The sequence below is a fragment of the Motacilla alba genome, chromosome 20, assembly GCF_015832195.1.
Source record: "Motacilla alba alba isolate MOTALB_02 chromosome 20, Motacilla_alba_V1.0_pri, whole genome shotgun sequence".
Lineage (NCBI taxonomy): Eukaryota > Metazoa > Chordata > Aves > Passeriformes > Motacillidae > Motacilla > Motacilla alba.
This window is the reverse complement of record NC_052035.1, coordinates 13,461,134-13,480,997: the sequence shown is the minus strand read 5'-3', so window position 1 is coordinate 13,480,997 and position 19,864 is coordinate 13,461,134. Positions and strand designations below refer to the sequence as shown.

The 19,864-nt window shown below is 48.2% G+C and overlaps 1 protein-coding gene across 4 annotated transcripts in view; it reads right to left on the bottom strand.

Annotated features, from left to right (window-relative positions):
- Positions 1–19,443, bottom strand: part of BCAS1 (brain enriched myelin associated protein 1) — a 36,502-nt gene extending 17,059 nt beyond the window's left edge. For 2 of the 4 annotated variants that reach the window (XM_038159323.1, XM_038159325.1), the window contains exons 1-7: positions 19,309–19,443; positions 15,296–15,369; positions 15,123–15,204; positions 10,136–10,614; positions 4,654–4,806; positions 4,106–4,150; positions 1,346–1,486 (exon numbers count right to left, since the gene is read on the bottom strand). In XM_038159323.1, coding sequence (XP_038015251.1) covers positions 1,346–1,486; positions 4,106–4,150; positions 4,654–4,806; positions 10,136–10,614; positions 15,123–15,204; positions 15,296–15,364 — 969 coding nt within the window. In that variant the 5' untranslated portion in view covers positions 15,365–15,369; positions 19,309–19,443. Of the gene's footprint in view, positions 1–1,345; positions 1,487–4,105; positions 4,151–4,653; positions 4,807–10,135; positions 10,615–15,122; positions 15,205–15,295; positions 15,370–18,651; positions 18,795–19,308 lie in introns of those variants that run through there. The other 2 variants (XM_038159324.1, XM_038159326.1) reach the window with 2 other exon arrangements.
- Positions 19,444–19,864: the final 421 nt, after the last annotated feature.

Genomic DNA, 19,864 nt, shown 5'->3' with positions numbered 1-19,864 from the left:
TGCTCTTCCAAGGGAAAATTCCAGAAATCAGCACAGTTATACGCAAAATTAGCATGGAATGAAGGGCAAGCATGCATGGATGGAAAGAGCATCACAAGCTGCTTTAGAGTTAGGATTCTGTAACACAGGAGCCTGAAAAACAATGTTTCTGTTAACTCACAAACTCTTTAAATTCCCATTAAATATTCCAGGGAATTTTCTCACTACAATTCATTGCAAGATTAATTATTGGAATGGAATCTTAAAAAATGCCAGTCAGGTTTGGCTTCTACCAGGAAACTTTAATTCATTATGAACAAGTAATTGGTATTTTAATTTTATTAAGAAATGAAGATGAGATATCAAATTTAAGGTTTTGGCAAGAACTGCACTCTTGAATTCATTTGGAATACTATTATGACTTCAGTAATATGCAGATGACTTTTTTTTTACTCAAAAATGAGATAGTGGAAAGAACATTTTTGGTTTTAAAATGTATTAAAGAATGGCCTGTGCCCTTGATTATAAAGCCCCCTACTCACCAGAAATTCCACGTGGGTGTCTGGAAGGAGAATTAAATATTAATTATGTTCCTCCCCCACTGGAAGGGTCCCTGCTTCTGCATTCTCTGGGCTAAAAAGCTGCAATTCTCTGCTTGCCTGCCATGATTATCTTCAGAGAGTGCAGAAATCTTCAAATACAGAGCTTGAGACCCAAAGTTTTTTGTAATTTCTGGTTTTTAACATAAAAGCTTGTGTCCTCTGAAACAGCCAGTTGCTTGACTGTGCATTTTAAGCCCTTTAAAGTACCCATCAAACCCAGATTTCTTTTCTACTCCAAACTAAAGCAGGACTAAAATAAATTAATTTTCTTGCTTGCAAGGAGAAATCCCCATTTCTGCAGGAAATTCCATGTTCTAGCCTCCTCTGTGCTGTATCAGATGCCCCAAAATGCCAATTTCAGCCAAGTTCTGGTGTACATTAACAACATAAAACCTGACCTGTGGCTGGGCTGAGCTCCCAAACCTCTCTGGTTTCAGGCTTTGGTCGCCTCTACACAATTCATTGTTTGTCAGCACCTCTGATTTTGGGTTTCAGTGGCCAGGGGGGTTTAGTCCGTGTTAGTGACTGGCAGGAATTAGGGATTGCTCCAGGAATTGCTGCAGAACCCCGAGCTCACAGAGGGCCCAATGAGAGGAAGCTGCAGCTCAGGATGGTTCCCATTCCCCCGGCACAGAAATGCTCCCCCAGGGACCTCCAGAGCTCTGCACATCTGGCCAGATGTTGGGAAAGGACTCCTCTCTCTCTGTGCCAGCAGCCAGCTGTGATTTCTCAGGGTTCTGCTGCTCCTGGAGCTCCATACCAACCTTGTGCCTAAAGAGTTTGCTAAAGGTGCTGTGGCCCAGCTTGGGGCTCTCTGCCTTCTTTTTCTTGGCTCCTTTGGAGTGGGATTCTGCTGCTGCCTTCGGGCCAGGCTGTCCCCCAGGGCCCTTCTCTGCCTTGGAGCCCTTGTGCACAACAGCAGGTGCAGGTGAGTGTTTGCTGCAGATATTTGCTTCATCAAAGACATTATTCCATCATCACACACGTGGGAGTAATGCAAATATTCCCTCTTAGCTCTGGATAAATTGTGGGGTTTTTTCCTGAGTGATTTCTCAGTTCTCCTCAGAGTTTCTTTCACACGAGCAGCAAAATAAAAGCCAAGGCAATCCACCTGATTCCAAATTAAACCACAACTTTCCCTCTAAAATCTCCACTAAACTGAAACCTGACTCCCACAAACATCTGCCTTTTCAAGTCATGAAGAAGCAATTTAGGATTTATACTTTTAAACCAGGCAAATATATAAATCTTTGGAGGAACCATCAGTCTTTTTATTGCAGCATAATAGGGACTAAAACATTTTATATAATGCATTATTTAGGAAAAGGGCAGCGTGAATATTCATGATGTACACTGCCTAAAATATTTCAAGCTTGCATTAATGTCCTTTAAATTAATTAATTAATTAATTGTTCGAGGTCTCAGGCTTTAAAGCAGGAAGATGCCTTTGATTACCCAGCCTGGAGGAGGATGAAGGATTATTCCTTACTAATTCTCACAGCAAAATTCACCCTTATTCCTGCAAAATGCTTACAATTCCTGAACACGGAGTGGCATGGGATCAGCTCAGGGTCTGCCGCAGGAGGGTGAGGTCAGTGATTGGGACAGACCTGGTCCAAACAACCTCTTGGTTTGTAGGAACTGCCCGAGCAGCTGTGACCAGCCACTGAGGGACAGCCACCGAGGGACAGCCACCGAGGGACAGCCACCGAGGGGAAGCCTCAGGGTTTGGCTTTTCTGTGTTTCACATTCTGTGCTGCTTTAGTGTGCGGGGCTGAGCTTCATCAGGGGATGCTGAGCTCTCTGCACAGAGCAGGGACACAAAACAATTCCTGCTCCAGCTGGGCACCAGGGACAAATGATCCAAACCTCAGCCCAGGAGCACAAACAGCGTGGGCTGGAGAGAGAAAAACAAGCAGGGTGGGAGTGCCTGGGCTAAAGCTGGAACGGGACAATGAACTGCAAGGTGCAAATGGAGCAGAGCTGAGCCAAGGGAGAGACCTCGGGAGCGCTCGTGCATTTTGGGACCATTTGGGTTCATCTTGGCTGGGCTCTTGTGCTGCCCAAGGTGGATCCACTGAGGAGATCCTTTTCATAAATCCCTGCTTTATTCTTTAACCCTGTCCACTCTCTGCTCTAGCTCAGCCTCTCAAGGCATCAGAGGGACAGCCACCACCAAGGGTGTGCTCGGCTGCTGGCAGCACACGTGGCCCAGCAGCTGATTAGAGCTGCAGCCAGCACTGATAAGGGCCTGACCCTACAGAAGCAGAAGGTTTTCCCCCCAGAGGGTGCTGGGGCACTGCCCGGGCTCCCCAGAGATCGTTCCCGGCTCCAAAGCTTCCAGAGCTCCAGGAGCGCCTGGACAAGGCTCTGGGTGGGATTGCTGGGGGTCTGTGCAGGGCCAGGGCTGGATGAACCTTTGGATCCCTTCCAGCTCCAGGATATTCCATGATTCTATCATTTGAAGGCACAGCAGCCACCCAACAGCCCCACGGCACTCGGGAAAGCTGCACTTAGTAAAGCTTTACCTTTAACACGCTTCAGTTGTTGGACAAAAAAACCACCAACATTATTTCCTATCAGCCAAAGAATCTGCAGCTTTTCCACCTGGGAGCTGATAAACGAACCTCCTTAAACATATTTCCCCTTTATTGAAGTCCAAATGCCATATCAGATAAAGGAATTCCCAGTAAAAGAGAACTCCCACCTAATCTCCTGTAAGGAGTTTGCACATCCTGCAAGTCACCTGGGTTTGTTTGCCCTGCCAGGTGTGCCAGCAAACCAAACCCACCCAGAATATCCCTGTCCAAATGACAGCAGTCACCTGGCACAGGTGACAGAGTCAGGGAAGGAAATGGGGTTGTTTCCATCCCAGCTGGGTTGTTCCCCACCTCTGGGAAGAGCCGCCAGTCTCGCTGAGCCAGGGCACTTTAATAACTGCATTTTCTGCATTGCTTGGAAAAGCTTTAACCCTAAAAATCATCAGATAGGGTGTTCAGAATTATTGAGAATAATTTTCAGAGTTATTCAGAATTAAATCCTCCATGTAGTCACCAAGCTTGCTGCAAAGACTGAACATTGAACAGGACAAAAGAATAAAAAAAATAGGAGAAAACTCAAAAATGTTGTGATTTTGGCTAATATCTGCATGGAAAAAGCACTTCCATTTTTAGGGCTTTATTCCTTGTTTCTTAATAAAGCTTTTTCAAGTCACAAGGAAAACTGTTCTATGAGCAAATGGATTTTTTTTTGTGGACTCAAAGTTTTCACTGAAATTTTAGATCAAAGACAAGTCAGAGAAACAATCAAAATCATCACCAATCATCACCAAGCTTGCAGAAAACACGACAGATTTTTGACTGTAACAGATGATATCAAGAATTGCACTGTTTAGTCTCTTCCTTTTCAATTTATCCAGGGGAAAAATATTTGAAATTTCTTAAAATGATGACATCAGTTGGGGAAAAATCCAACAAAATGAAGAGGAAAACCACCTAATGACCAGTGGACAAGGAACTGCCTACCTTGTCTTCAGAATCACTTTTGGCTTCAGCTTTGCTTGGGGAGACCTTAAAGGAATGTGAGAAAAAACAGTCACTCAACCCAGCCTTTCAAAGGATCAAAAAGATACTATTGAAATCAGCAGGTTTTATTTGCACAAAGGGAAAATACAAATATTGCTTCCCTGAAGTGGGAAAATTGATAATGCAAATATTCCTTGAGAACAAGGTAATGGCTACAGTGAAAAATGCCTGGATGGAATATTTACTATGCAAGCTTCTAATCAATTAATAAAAATGAACTTTTAGAGGTGGTGCAAAAGGAATACAAGCAGAAAGTCTTTGAGGCAGTTGAAGATCTGTATCTGTGCAGAGGTGGAAGCTTGCAGAGCAGGTGGCACTCACTTGACCATTTCAGTGTCCCCCCCACACCCCTCCTCACCCCCCGGCACAGAGAACATTTTACATTTATTGACACATTTTTACAGTATTTATACAAATTTTCCAATCCCACGGGGGATTTTTGGAAGCAATTCAAACCCAAAGAGATGGAAAGGAAAGGCAGAACTTACCAGTGTTTTGAGGAAGCTCATGACTGAGCCCTGTCCTGCAGCTGCCTGGGGACTGTCCTGCTCTGCCTGTGCCCTCGCAGGTGCTGCAGCAGCTGGACCCTGTTCACCTGCAGAGTCCTGCCCAAGCTCCTTTTGCCTGCACTCATCTATCTCCTAAAAGATAAAAGGGGGCACAGATTGCTCGGTGCCAGCTTGCCTGATTCCCAGTGGAATGCAGAAGTGGCTTTTGTGACTTGCTGGGAGTCACAACAGCAATTCCAACCATTCCTGCCCAGCCCACGGGCAGAACAATCCAGCATTTATCCTCTCCTTCCCCTCTCTCCTCAGACATTCAGCACTGCTGCTGCTTGGGGGATCGTTGTTCTCAGCTGCAACGAGCACAGGGCGAGCCCCAAACTCCACTTTTGTCTTTTTTCAAGGCTGAACTTGTGAAAAAGGGGAGCAAATGCTGAGATTTTGGCCCTGCCAGCTCCGTGCCTGAGTGCACCATACAGAGATGGCTTCTGATTCTCCATTTTGCCATGGCAGGAATCATTTCTATCTATCAAACACCAATGGGACATGAATTAAAAGAAGGAAAAAGGCAACAAATTAAAGTAATTCCCCTTAGGCAGACGGAGCTGCCTCTTCTCTTCATGGAATTAAAACTCCCAGAGCCCCAAAATGTTTTCCAGTGCTCAAGCACTCACAATAGTGGTAATATTAAGGGACTTGTTTTCTGTTTAGACACCTGGACAAGGGTCTAAAAAAAACCACTTCTTGAACCAGTTTGGAGAGTTTGGCAGCTCTCACACTGAATTTACCTTCCATTTTGGCCACCTTTGCCTTGAACCTGCACAGGAAAGCTCAACAAGTGTTGTGCAGGAGAGAGTGACATCAAAGAATGCCTAAGTGACATCAAAGGTATTTTTCCCTAACCACCCATTACAGCTCAGTGCTTTTTTTAGTGGGAAAAATGAGAATAAAAGCGTTCTAAAGAACCTTTCCCTGTGCTGGGTGATTAAAATAGCACAATAATTGTAAAATATGGATTTCCTTATGTCACCAGTGGAGGGAATAGACTTGAAGTGCTTTTAGACTTTGGAGGGATAAGGACAGCTGGGCGTGGGGTGGGCAGTGCCAGCAGAACACAGAGAGTTAAAGCATACACTGAAATGCCAGAAGGGGCCTCAGTGCCATTCCCCACCCACCCAGCTTCGCAGGCTGGCCCGGGAAGCAGCAGGGCACTGCTGGAACGCTCAGCAGGCCACTGAAGGGTCTCACACACCGCTTTGTGCAGCTGCCAGCCCCAGAGTGGCCCCAGGAACAATCTGTCCCATGCAGGACACGCGTGGCCACGCCAGCCCGGGGTGGCACACACAGAGCTCTGGAGCCATGGAAAATGCTGGCTCTGCTCCAGGTGTTCAAGGGACAACTGAGGCAGGAGGAGGAGGAGGAGGAGGCTGATGTGCTGCCGAACAAAACCAGCTTCACAGCCCAAGTGCTTGGTTGTCACAGATACATTTTATGAAAATCCTTTAGCCAGGATTTTCTTCTCCTGAGAAGTTGAGGGGCCTCAGAAACAAAATGTAACCAATGACTGTCCGCTGCTGTGGGATGCAGCAGGTGGTCTGTGATTGGTCTCGTGTGATTGTTTCTAATTAATGGCCAGTTGCAGTCCAGCAGTCCAAAGTGTCTCTGGTCAGTCACAAGACTTTGTTATTCATTCAATCTGTTCCTGTCTCACCTTCTGAAGATTCCTTTCTCTCTGTCCTTTTAGTATAGTTTTAGTTTAGCATTTTTGATATAATATATATCATAATATAATAAACCAACCTTCTAAAACATGGAGTCAAGATTCTCATCTCTTCCCTCATCCTAGCTACCCTAAAAAACCACGCTTGGTGCCATCACACTCTTTAGAGCTGGGTGCTATCAAGAAAAAGAAACAGATGTAATAACTTTTGGGAATGACAGACAAGCCCAGTGCATCCCTTGGGATGCACGTCAGGAGAGAGCTGCACACAGCTGCTTCCAGCACCCCTGGCTGATCCAGGACATCTCCCTGACAACGTCACACTGAAGGAAAGCCACTGCAGATCCTGAGCACTGGGGCCATCCCAAAATCCCTGAACTCCACTCACAGCTCAGATGTGCCCCATTCAATGTGCCCATTTCAGCTCTCTGTGTCCTGCTGGCACTGACCACCCCACGCCCAGCTGTCCTCATCCCTCTGAAGTCTTAAAGCATTTCAGGTCTATTCCTTCCGCTGGTGACATAAATAAATCCATATTTTACAATTATTGTGCTATTTTAATCACCCAGCACAGGGAAAGGTTCTTTAGAACGCTTTTATTCTCATTTTTCCCACTAAAAATGACCCCGCCCGAGCCGAGGCTGCCCTTGGCTACAGAGAATCACTCCTTGGAGAGGGGCTGTGATCCATCCTGTGCTCCCATGGGAATGTTCCTGCAGGAGGAGCCCAGGCCGGGGCCATCAGCGCAGAAATCAGGCACAGAGAACACACAGCCCTGCAGGGTCACGTTTGCAGAGCCACAAGATCACCACAAAAGCCTCTGTGGCAGCTCCCTGCTCAAAGCCCTGGGGGTAAATAATGAAAGAAACCCCAGGAATAACAGAAGATCAGTATTAGGAGTTAATAGATGCTATGTAAATGTTCAATTCATGTCTTTGAGAAGCTAAATTTGGGGGTAATAAACACCTTAAATATACTGTAGTTTCAGTTCAGTCATCAGGAAAAAAAAAACCCCAAACATATCAAAAGAATGTATTCCTGCCAGCACTTTTGTTTGCATGAATCATGGCTCAGTGAAACATTTCAGGCATATAATTTATCTTTTCTTTGGCTTACATAGTAAATGCTTCATGAATTCATGAATTCTGCCCTTGTTTTAATTATGCTGCGCTCTGAATGTAGTTTTGTAGACCACAAAAATAAAGAGTGGCTCAGCAAACACAGAATGTTTGTGCAGCTCTTAAGCTACAACTGTGGAGCCTCTCTCTTACTCACCAGCAACGCTGTTTGTTTTGTCTTGGCACTCAGCGCAGGGAAACTTTGCTTTTAGCATTTACAGATACTACAAGTCATAATCCACAAAGAAAAAAAAAAAGAGAGAGAGAGAAAAAAGAGGAGCTGCTGGCAGCGATATCTTGATTTTTGGTATGATTATTTGGTAACAGTTTGTAGTTACTACAGTTACAGTAATTAAATTAGGCTTGGTCATTCTCCCATCCAGCAGGAGAATTGGAACTTCAGAGGGAACAGAAGGCAACTGTGCTGCAAGGCAGAGCCCCAGCCTTTGTTTTAGGGATTGGGTTAAATTTGGCAACACATTGCAGTGTTTAGCTGATGTATTTTCCCCAAAAAAGGTGCTTAACTCCTCTCTGCCCCCACCATACATTCCTTTTCATATCTGAAAGAACCAAAGACAAAATTACAGCCCAGAAATTCAAGCATAAGTTTAAAATTCCTCTCCCTGTCATCCAGACCTGTCATTTATTTACCCAGTGAACCCCAATTTGGTGATTCCTCAAAGATGTCCATGGTGCAGCTTTAAGCACACACCTGGGAGGTGTAGAGGCATTTTTGACAACCAGACCTGTCCTCAGGAATGTTCCAGAAAGCTGCTGGGATCCTGCAGCCACTCCCAGCACCACCCAGGGCTCAGCAGTGCCTGGCATTTCCAGGTTGTTCCCATCAGGATGGGGATGGGGACAAGGGGACTGGGGCAGAACTGCCCATCAGTAGGAATTCATGAGAAATCCAGGTGTTATCGATGTAATAAAGCTCGATCTGGATGAGCAGTGCTTTCCTGCTTGAACTGGGAGAATTATTTAGATTCTCTTCAGTCCCTGATCATGCTCTGCCTCACCTGAGCTTTCAACAGGACTGTTTGCTCCCTGCAATGTTGAACTCTGAATTTTAGCTAAAACTGCTCCCAAGTGTTCTTTCCTTGGACTTTCACAGCACCCCTCCAGCAGCACCAGCTGTGACCTTCCCCACTCTGCAAATGAAAGCAGTGTCACTGCAGTGACAGCAAAGTAGGAAATGAGAATTTGGCATTTGGTGGGAAAAGAGACAATTCCTGCAAGCCACAGGGAGGATTTGCTGTGTGCGATAGTCAAAAATATCTGCAGGAATTTGGGTGTTGAAAAGCTCCATTCTAAGAGGCTGAACACAGAAGTGCCAGTGTGCCCTGAACAGAGGATTCATTGCAAATTATCCCCCCTGTCCTGCTTAGGTGCTGAATGCCTTTATGGGTTCTTTAAATGTGCATCCCGAGCTGTCTGAAACACCAGAGATGGGAGCGCTCCTGAGGGGCAGGGGGGAAAAATGTGACGGTTCTTTCTTAAAAATGAACCCTCAGAAAAATATTACAATGTGTAAATTTGTACAAGAAATGTGAACTTCAAATTTGAGAAGGTCTAAGACAGAGAAGACAAAGATTAAAAATAAAAGGATTTTGGGGCAACTTGCAATGCTGGCAGTGTAAGCAGTGAGTATCCCATGAGTTAAGTTCACCACTACCCAGAGCATCAGTGATCACCATCTTCTTTGTAAGCCTGAACTGGCCAATAAAAGCAATTATTAATGGGGTATTTACACATTGGTTTTCCCTCCTGTCCCTGACAATAGACAGGGTTTCAATTGGATCGCCAATTCCTGTATTCCACCCCTCCAGCAGAACTCGCAGTTACAGCATTATTCCCTTTCAGAGGATGGGTTTTTCCTGTAGTTAATTACCTGAAAATTATACCTTTGCTGACATCAGATCTGGCAGGAAGTGCAAAATCTGAACTCATATTAACTTCCAGCTCCTTTGACCAGAGTGCTCTTTCAGTTAAGATCAGAGTTTCTTATATCATACTCTCATGCTGTAAAATCATTTCTAATGAACCACTTTTCCTTAACAAAAACATCACAATAAGCTGGAGTACAAAAACAGTTGCTGCATAATGTTCCTTATTTTGCTGAATAGGGTATCCAGCCACTGTTGCTAGAGAAGTAGGGCTATTTAAAAATGGCCCAAAACACACCAAAGAACTTTTAGAAACCCATCCAGCGTCCAACTCCAAGGTCCTAAGGCACAAGAAACTGGTTTAGTTTCAGGTATTTTTGCTTTCATTTGCAGCTGGCAGCTGCTCCTCCTGGCAGTTGGAGCCGTGTTGCCCAAACATTTCAGGGAATTATAAATTGAATTAAACTGGAGGTCAGGATTTAGTCATTCTAAAAATTCGAAATTTAGTAATTCTAAATAATACTACATTTAGTAATTTAGTATTCTGAGACAGAGCTTCATTCCTTGGCCACAGGTTCATCTTCCACACCTGTGTCCTTGGCGTTACCTGTGGTCATTTTCGGTGCAACACTGATTCATTCCCACCCCCACACGGAGTTATCCCACCCTGCCAACATTCCCAAGAGGTTCCACCGGCAAAAGCGAAATTAAAGGCTATTTTACGTATTTTATGAAGCACTTGCCTTGCCCGGTGGTTCCCCGTGAGGCGCGCCGGCCGCGATGCTCCCGTTGGGAACGTCCAGCCGCTGCCTTCCCTCCTCAGGGCCACCTCGTGTCCTCGCCGTGCCCTTCTCCAGCCTGAAGATCCTGTCGAAGAGCGTCACTTGCCTGCCCTTCGGGGCGGCCACATCGCGTCCCTCAGGTGTCCCCGCGAGCTCCACGTCCTGCAGCGGGGCCTGGCCCAGGTTTTTATGGCCTCCCTGCCGGGCCGCAGCTGCCCCGGGCGCCTCCGTGCCCTCACTGGGGGCTTTGTTCAGGCGGGTGGCATCAAGGGTGGCCTCCGCGGGGGCCGCAGCGGCCGCCGGCTCCTCGGCAGGCGCTGGCACAGCCCAGGGGAAGGGCAGCAGGGAGCGGGGCCTGGCAGCTGGCAGGGCCCTGCTGGCAGCGCTCCCGCCCGAAGGAACAACCGCGTTATCCCGGCCTGCAGGAGCCCTGGCATCCGCTGCAACACAGGGAGATAGGGAATTACCCACGGGCACGGGCACCGCGGGCACCCGGGCTGGGGCGAGCCGGGTCTGAGGGCACACTGGGGACCCTGTGCTGCTGCGCATCCCCACAGCAGATTTCTGCCTCCCCTCACTGAAATCAGTGTGAATTCCACCCTCTGCTCATCCCCAGAGCTGATTTTTGCCATCCCTCACAGATATCAGTGTGAATTTATCCTCTGCTCATCCCCAGAGCTGATTTTTGCCATCCCTCACAGATATCAGTGTGAATTTATCCTCTGCTCATCCCCAGAGCTGATTTTTGCCATCCCTCACAGATATCAGTGTGAATTCCACCCTCTGCTCATCCCCAGAGCTGATTTTTGCCATCCCTCACAGATATCAGTGTGAATTTATCCTCTGCTCATCCCCAGAGCTGATTTTTGCCATCCCTCACAGATATCAGTGTGAATTCCACCCTCTGCTCATCCCCAGAGTGGATTTTTGCTCCCCTGCCAGCCCTGCACCCTGAAATCAGTGTGAATTTTACCCTCTGTTCATTCTCAGAGCTGATTTTTGCTTACCTGTCACCCACTCATTGATATCAGTGTGAATTTTACCCTCTACTCATCCCCAGAGTGGATTTTTGCCACCCCTCACTGAAATCCATGCAAATTTTACCCTCTACTCATCCCCAGAGCGGATTTCTGCCACCCCTCACTGAAATCAGTGTGAATTTTACCCTCTGCTCATCCCCAGAGCGGATTTCTGCCCCCCTGCAACTCCTCAGTGAAATCAGTGTGAATTTACCCCCTGCACAACCCCCTTGCAGTGCCAAAGTCAGATCCCAGCCCTGTTTGGCACTCCTCAGCCCAGAGGACAGCAAATTAAAATCAGTGACATTCAAAAAAAACCCCAAAACCAGTAAAACTCCAGACAGGTATATATCAACATATCACCTGCTCCTCTGTCAAAGCTAAAGGCACAAAAAGAAGGGGAAGCACCAGGACTGATCCCATTTCCTGGCTGGCCAAACTCCCAGCAGGGAGTTCTGTGCCGTCAGAACCGATTTCAATCATTTTTCCTCGCCCTGCTGCCTGCTCTCCTCAGTGCAGCTCCTACCTGCACCTCTCCTTTGCCCGTGGGTTATTTTGAGCCTGATTTGAATACTGATAAACCACATCCCAGCCAGGTTTCTTATCCTTACATTTCTCTTTGCATTTTACATTTCTTCTCTCACAAACTGTGGCTCAGAGTCAGATTTCCTCCCCCAAAACTCACACAAATCATTCCCTGGGTGCACATGTGGCCATCACACCTTAGATGCAAAAACCCTTTTGATTTAAGAGTGTATTTTATGATTTTATAAAACAGTAATGCTTTGATAGCTCAGTTGAGGTGAAAATCCCTGGTATGGGATTCACAGGCAGGAAAAGGCAGCTCCTGCTTTACCCAAGACAAAAGAAACAAGAGACAAAAGAAAAATAATCTTGCTTGGATCTGTTTTGGGGCTGGGAGGCAGAAGCACGGATGATGGGGTGTGAAACCCCAATAAAAAAGGGTCTTGTCAGAGGTAAATTTCACAGCTCCCCCTGAGCTTCAGCTTCTCTTCCCTGCTTGGACTGGAATATGGATCTGATTTCCCTGTCAGTGATCACCACATTTCAAGGATGAATTTAGATGTATTTAATTATAACTGTGGAAAACTGACAGGCTCAAACCGACTTGCTGAATTAGAGCAGGAAAATTGTCAGTTTCAATGTAAAATTGAAATTATTTCAAATTATAATTGCAATAGTCTAGTCAATATTATGCCTTTCACATTTTCCTTTAAGAGAAAGAAAACCCCAGATACCAAAAAAAACCTGACTGAAACATCTTCCACACAGCACAGATCTTCAGTGTGAAATTCTTTGAGATCAGGAAAACAGAACCATTTTAGATCCCAGCTTTCAAATCCACCCCTTGGCTTTTCACAGCAACATTCCCCCAAGCTTCCCACCTCCCCAGGAATTCTGGAGAATCCCAGAAAGCATCAGCAGCTCCTGGGCTGATGTGTCTGCATCCCTCAGACTCTGTCCTGCCTGGCAGCACCCCGGGATCCTGGGCACATCCCTGGGGACTCCCAGCAGGGGAGCAGAGCCCGAGCCCAGCCTGGAGCTCCCTTTTCCCACAGCTTTAATCCCACGGCTGGGTGTCCCCTCAGGAGCCTGCACCAGCCCAGGCTGGTCCTGCTGAGCAGCAAGTGGGGTTTGCCATGAACCCCAGGATCATGGAATGCTTTGGGTCAGGAGGGACTTTGGGGACCAGGGCAGGAACACCTCCCACTGTCCCAGGCTGCTCCAAGCCCCAATATCCAGCCTGGCCTTGGGATCCAGGGGCAGCCCCAGCTGCTCTGGGCACCTGTGCCAGGGCTCAGCACCCTCCCAGGGAAGGATTTTTTCCTAATATCCAACTTAAACCTATTCTCTGTCCATTTGGAGCCATTCCCTGTGTGCTGTCCCTCCATCCCTTGGAAATCCTCTCTCCACTTTTGCTCTTGGCTCCTCCAGGCCACCCTGAGCTCACCCCAGAGCTTCTCCTGCCCGGGTGAACAATGCCAGCCGTGCCAGCAGAGCTGCTCCATCCCTCTGCCCATCCTGGTGCTCCTCTGGATCTCTCCAGCAGCTCCTGCCCGTGCTGGGGGTGCAGTGGGGCAGTGCTGGAATGTGCCAGCATCACCTCAAGGGACTTTACCCAAACATCTGCCAGCAGCAGAGGCACAGGTGACATGCTCAGGGCTGTGGTGCCAGCAGCCACCCCCAGCACCCCACAGCTGCCAGGACCTGCTCCCAACTCCTCCCCTTGGATCACTCTTAATGAGCCTTTTGCTGCCTCTTTTTTGGGTGTTTTGGGCAGAGTGGCCAGAGCTCCCCAGCACAGCCTGTTCTGGCAGGCTGAGAGTTTCCACTTTCTGGGCATACATGATTTTTTTCCCCCCTGCATTCTTCCTCTGCTGTTCTGTAAGGAAGCAGCTCCACTGGCTCCAGTCCTCGGGCAGCAATATCCTCCCGTGGCATTTCATGAGCACCAATTGCAGCTTTAATGTCCTGACAGGCACAGCAGAAGTGCAAATCACAGCTGCTCCAGCACCTATTTAGATACTCAGCTGGGGCCACTGAGGATCAGCTGCAGCTTCCTGAGCCTCCTGTAGTAAAGTTTGAAAAAGAACTTCTAATTATAGCTGGAAACTTGGGAAGGAAGCAAAAACCAAAACCCCTTCCCCAGCTAAAGAAAGGAGAAAGAATATCCATAGGAAAATAACTGTAAGAGATGCTGAACTTCTGCTTTATGTAACAGATAACAAATGAACCACAGCAAAACTGGCTTTGGCTCAAAAATAGGGATATAAGCTCAGCACTGAGAAAACCAGCTGAACAAGTAGCAGCTCAGGAACCCACGGAGCTCCTTTTATCTCAAATTATCATGGAAGGAATGGAAGCCCTGGCAAATGTCACTGCCCGGGCTCTGCTCTGTGTGTGTTGTGTCAGGAGAGCTCCAGCTGCTCCAAGGAAATTCTGCTCAGCCAGAGGCAGAGCAGATCCCAGTGCTGGGCTGGGCTGTGCTGAACAGGCACAGCAAACCGAGGGAGAAAACCTTGAAATTCCAGTATTTGGGTAAAAATATGTGTTATTTTTGTTTTTAAAGACACACAACTGTCGGTTTTTCCCCAGATTTATTCCTCAATCCAGAGGCAGAATTGCAAAGATAAGCAAAACCCCCCAAATTCTAGGCCAGGTCTTTGAGCAGATCAAAGCTGCTCGTTGTGACTGAGATTAAAAGCTGCTCTGAGATGAAAATCAATACACAATTTACAGACTGCATTTCAGACTACTCCTGCTCCAGCATTTGCCTTTCAACTCTTTAACAAAAGGCAGTCACACTCCAGAAGATTTGTCTCCCTTTACCTTCCCTTCATCAGGGTGTGTTAAAAAGGAAATTTTGTGGCCACACGAAGTCCCTCTTCTGTAAGAACACTTTTCTTCCCTGCAATTTGGCAAATTAGACCAACACTTTTTCCTTGACTTAGTAAAAAATAGAGAAGCTAATCCAAGAGTCCACAACCCCCCTACACTGCTGCATTTTGACCTTTCCAAGAGCCTACATTTGGGTTCCTTGCAGCAACAATTCCCCCAGGGCTTGGTGGAGGCACGAACTGCACCAGGAATTCCCCCAGAGCCTGGGCAGAGTTTGGGACAAACCTGGCAGGGACCAGCACCAGGGCACCCTGCCTGTGATGCTCCACACAAAGCCCTCCCCTGTAAATCCACTTTTTGCGGCCAGGGCAGAGCCAAATTCCCGGAAGTATTAAGCAGAGAACTTTGGAAAGAATTCCTTATTTTTCCTTTTGTTGTATTTACAATTTGCAGCTTCTGCAGAGCCACATTTCCAAGTCAGAGCTGGAACTTGGGTTCAGCCCCCAATTCAACGCCACACATGAATATTTACTGTTCCTTCAGTCCCAACCCCCCTTCCCAGCCCATACCTTCACCATTCACCGCCAGGGGAGGGTTCTGAGCAAACACCACAGATCCATTTGAAATACTGTCGGGAGAGTCGGAGAGAGGCTGAAATAACAAAAACCAGAGTTTTTAGGGCATCAAAGGGGTGAAAATTGCACTGGCAGCAGCCCGGGGAGGTGGGAGTGGGGTTGCTCACCTGGTAACTCTTGACTGTGCAGGTGTTGTCATCCTCAGCTTCCTCTGGCACACTCGGGTTATTCCCCATAGCTCCTGTGAGGTGGAAGAGAGAAAAAACCCAAATAACCCCTTCTTTGTCATCAATGTGGATTCACTGCCGATTCTAGTTAAGAGACAGCCAGTGGGGGCAGGTGCTAAAATCCCCAAAATCCCACCCAAGGGACCTGCCCCAGCCGGTCTGCCCCGAGCCCATCGTGCTCAGGGCTCGCAGCTGCTCCCCACAATGGCACAAGCCAACAAACTTTTCTTGTTTGTGGAGGCAAACTGGCTGCAGCCCCACCTGCAGCGTTCCTCGGGGCTCAGGAGAGAGCAGCAGGAGTCAGCAGCCAAACAAGGCTCAAACCTGAGCAGAAATTACAGCAGCTTGTGTATTTCTGTTTGGTTTTTGTTTAAGAAAGAGCGGGGAGAAGGAAAAGAGGCAGCACGGAAAGGCATCACACATGGAAACTCTGAACTGCAGCCCGTGTACTAATTCACGTAAATCTTCTGGGGGCTTGGTTTGTTTTCTTGTCCTCTTAATTTCAAATACATCTGAGGGCTTTTCTTTTCTTGTCCCTCCTTTTCTTTTGCCCTTAATTTAAAATACATTTATATACATTTTGCCCTTAATTTAAAATACAGGTACCCCCTGATCTTGCTCTGTAAATTCTTTGGGGCCAAACACTCCCTGAAAAAGGGTGGAAGAGCAAAGCAGACCCGAGTCGAGAGGGGAGTTCCTGTTGACTCAGGATATAAAAGTGTGTTTGCTGTTAAAGTACCCAAATAAACAACGAGGAGAAAATCTCCTGAGCCACACCTGGAGAGAGGGAGGTGCCCAAGGAGAGGAGGCTGGGGCTGTGCTCACCTTTGGGATGCCCTGCACAGCCACCAGGGCTAACAAAGTTATTATTGCTCCACTTCCTGCCTGAGGGCATCAGTGAAGCTGCCAAGAACGGAGGAGAACACCTCCTTTAAATAAATCAGATTGAATTTTAATGGAACCACCTTATCTGTCATGGAAAAGAAGGAAAGCAGTAGTTTTAGTAGATGGCATTACCTGCGATTGGAATGGGAGAGCAGGATCAGCTCTCAGCCCCACCTCTGCTCTGACTGCTGAGGGTTTCACAGGGGTTTTGTGCCTCAGCTGATATCCCCAGGATAAATCAGAAATCCCGATTTGGGCTGGGAAACAGCCAGAGCCTCCCCGTGGATGCACAGAGAGCTCCTGCCCTTGCTCTGTGACTGTTTCCTGGCAGCTTCCAGGGCTGTCCCACGGCAGGAGAAGAAAACAAGGTTTGAACACAGGCTTGACGGTAAATCCAGTGTCTGCTCGAATCTGCAGGATTTGTTTTGTCCTGCACTCCCGAGGCCTGGTTTGTGCCAGGACACAGCCCAGGCACAGGATGGAATACTTGCAGGTTTGCTTTCTTTCTCACACGTGCTGTAAAGTCTGTGTGTGAGAGAGAGAAGCAAATTCCTCTTAAAAAAAAAATAAATCAATGATTTGTAGCTGATTCTCAACCCTGCAGCTTCCTGCTGATGCAGATTTCCTCACACCAGGTGAGTTGTCTGGAGCTGATGCAGAGCAGGGGCCACAGGCTCTGATCTCTGGCAGGTTTTGCTCCAGGGGAGCTCAGCCATTTCCTAAAATCCAGTTTATAATTCTTGCTGAAATAAAACACACACAGCAGCCATGTGGAATTTCAAAACATTCTCACTCACAGGAGCTGTCTCAAGGAAGGACGGAGATGAACAGGAGGGGATTTTTGCTAAAAATGGGAAAGCTTGCTACACAATCCCAAATGTGATCCCAAACCACCAAACTCTGTTCTCTGCTGTGCACGTGGAGAGTGTGGAGCTGGGGCTGCCCCTGGATCCCTGGCAGTGCCCGGGGCCAGCCTGGAGCAGCCTGGGACAGAGGGAGGTGTCCCTGCCCTGGCAGGGGTGGGACAGGATGGGCTTTAAGGTCCCTTCCACCCCAAAGCCCTCTACGATTTAGCGAACATCCCTGTGTGTGCTTCTGCCTCATTTTAAAAAATGACAGGTCACTGCCACCTACAGACAACCGCGAGCAGCAGCAGCGGTGATCCAAACACAGCAAATGGATCACGCTGGTGCCACAGCTGTGCCCTGTGCCAGCCCAGCTCCCGTCAGTCCTGCAGCTGCCTGTCCCCCGAGCTGGGCAGCAGCTCCAGCCCTGGCATTCCCCTGGAATGGATTTCTTTTCCCAGAGTGCTCAGATCCATTTTTCTCTCATTTGGTATGTGGCTTAAAGCTGGAGTTACTCGATGTGAAGGCAAATTAAGGATTCCCACGATGCGTTTGTGGGGTAGATAATGATGGAATTGCAGCAGGGTTTGGTTGGAAGGGCCCCTGGAGATCACCCAGCCCCACCCCTGCCCAGGCAGGGCCACCTGGGCCAGGTGACACAGGAACTCAGCCAGGGGGTTTGGGGTGTCTCCACCCTCCCAGGGGCTGTGCCACGGCTCTGTGGGAAGAACGTCCTCACTTTGTGAGAGAAAATGGGACAACTTTTATGGGAGAAGATGGATTGGGAGGGCTGAGAGGGGAAAAGAGATGATTCTGATACAAGAACATTCTTCAAAATGAGAGGAAAGCCCTTAAAAGTCAGGAGGAGCTGCAGTAGCTCCTGTCCTCAGGCTTCCTTTCCAGGTACAGGTTTTCACCAAGTTCCAAGGATATTGTCCTTGTGGGGGTTTCCCTCAGGCCAGCTGGAATCCAGCCTGACTGGTTCCAAAAGGAACATGAACTACCAGCTTCTACAGCTCTGGAACAATCCCTTTCCCAAATTATGCCTCACCGCTTCCATTGTAATGCAGCAAAGAATTCAAAAGGAAAATAAATGTATTTTTAATTGGTTTTAATGTTATTTGCACCACAGTGTGCCAAGTTCAAGGCTTGGGAAAATCCTTTTTCACTCTCTCTGTCTCAAAAATCATTGGTTTGGTCCTGGCAGAATGGTAAAAGCTTTGAAAATATGAGAGAAAATTACTGCAAAATCTGTGATCTGCTGGGTGCTGCTAAAGGCAGCCAAGCCTCCCTCCCTGATGTACTGAGCAGCCTGGAATATTGCAATCACCCGTGTCCATTAATGCCAAAAGTCCACATTTAACTCCCCACTAAAACTTGCCATATGTTGCATTTAAACAGCACAGAAAACAATCAATTTCCCTGCCCTTGGGACCCAGGAAAGGCTCCATCTCCTCGAGGAGAGGACATGGCCACGTCCAGGCGGAAAAGCAGAATTTTCAGCTCTGATTGATGTGGAGCGAAGAAAGGGCTGCTGAGAGCACAGCGTTCAGAAATCCTGCTTACCTTGAGAGCAGCTCTGCCTTGTCCTGCAGGGAGAGGCACCTGGGACACTGCTGAGGTGTCAGAGGTGGCTCCGAGCCCTGGCAGAGCTGGGCAGCAGCAGTGGGCACACGGGGACAGCAGGAGGGAGGGCTGGGCTGAGTCACCCACAGCAAACAAGGAACACCCAGCAGCACCTGGGATCCCGCCTGGCAGGGGCTGGGCACGCAGGACATGCTGCCTCGCAGCCCTTAAGGCTCTTGGGACAGCTCTGTGCAATTCTTTCAGCCACTCCACGCTGGAGCCAAGTGGGGAAAGCAAAATAGCTCAAACATTCACGCCCTGGGCTCTCGGGGAGGGGACAGCTCCAAAATGCCACCATTGGCAAGCAGTCCCAGTGTGGTGGGGAAGGGCTCTGCCACAAAGCTGTGCCCCCACTCTGCAGGAAAAGCCAGGGCACTGCTGGGGAAAGGCAGAGCAGGTGCTTCTAAACCCAAATACAGAAAAGGAGACTTGCAGGGGCTCCCAAGATCCTCGGGCAGGACTGCTGGAGCAGAGCAGCGGAAAGCAAGTGCAAAACATGCTTTTGTGAGAGCAAAACCCAGGAAAAGCCAAACCATCAGAGCAGAGCTGCACATCAGGGAAGGAAGGACAGGAAGATGAAGGATCTGAAGGAGTTACCTGGGACAGCCTCTGGGAGCCGGAGCTGGTCCAGGTGATGTGCTGCTCACCCAGCCCTGCCCGCTGTGCCCCTGTCCTTGCCCCTGTCCCTTCTGTGCCCCAGAGCCACAAACACTGGGTGCAAACACAGCCGGGGTGGAGCGGCGCCGTGCCCCTCCCCAGCCCTCCCCAGGTGTTTTCTGCCCTCAGCTCTGTGGCCACCCAAACCTGCTCCAAGGCACTTGTGGATCCCCGTCCCTGGGGCAGCCCCTCCCTGGCCTGCTGTGGGGATGGTGACATTGTCACAGACCCCTTCCCAACGCGGGCTTTCCCCCAAAGGCAGGGAAAACCCAAAGTTCTTTTACTGGCACGACTGTTTGCTGGTCTTTCTCCCCTGGTTAAAATGTTATTGTGAAGTGGTTTTGAAATGCAAGATGTAAATGTTTAATTCTGGAAATGCTTCATTTCTGTAAGGCAAGGTCATTACATTCATTACAAATTTGCACCATATTTTGCCTTCCATGGATCTGTTTGCTCCTAAAATGTCTTCGAATTCAGCCTTAAAACTTTAATACTC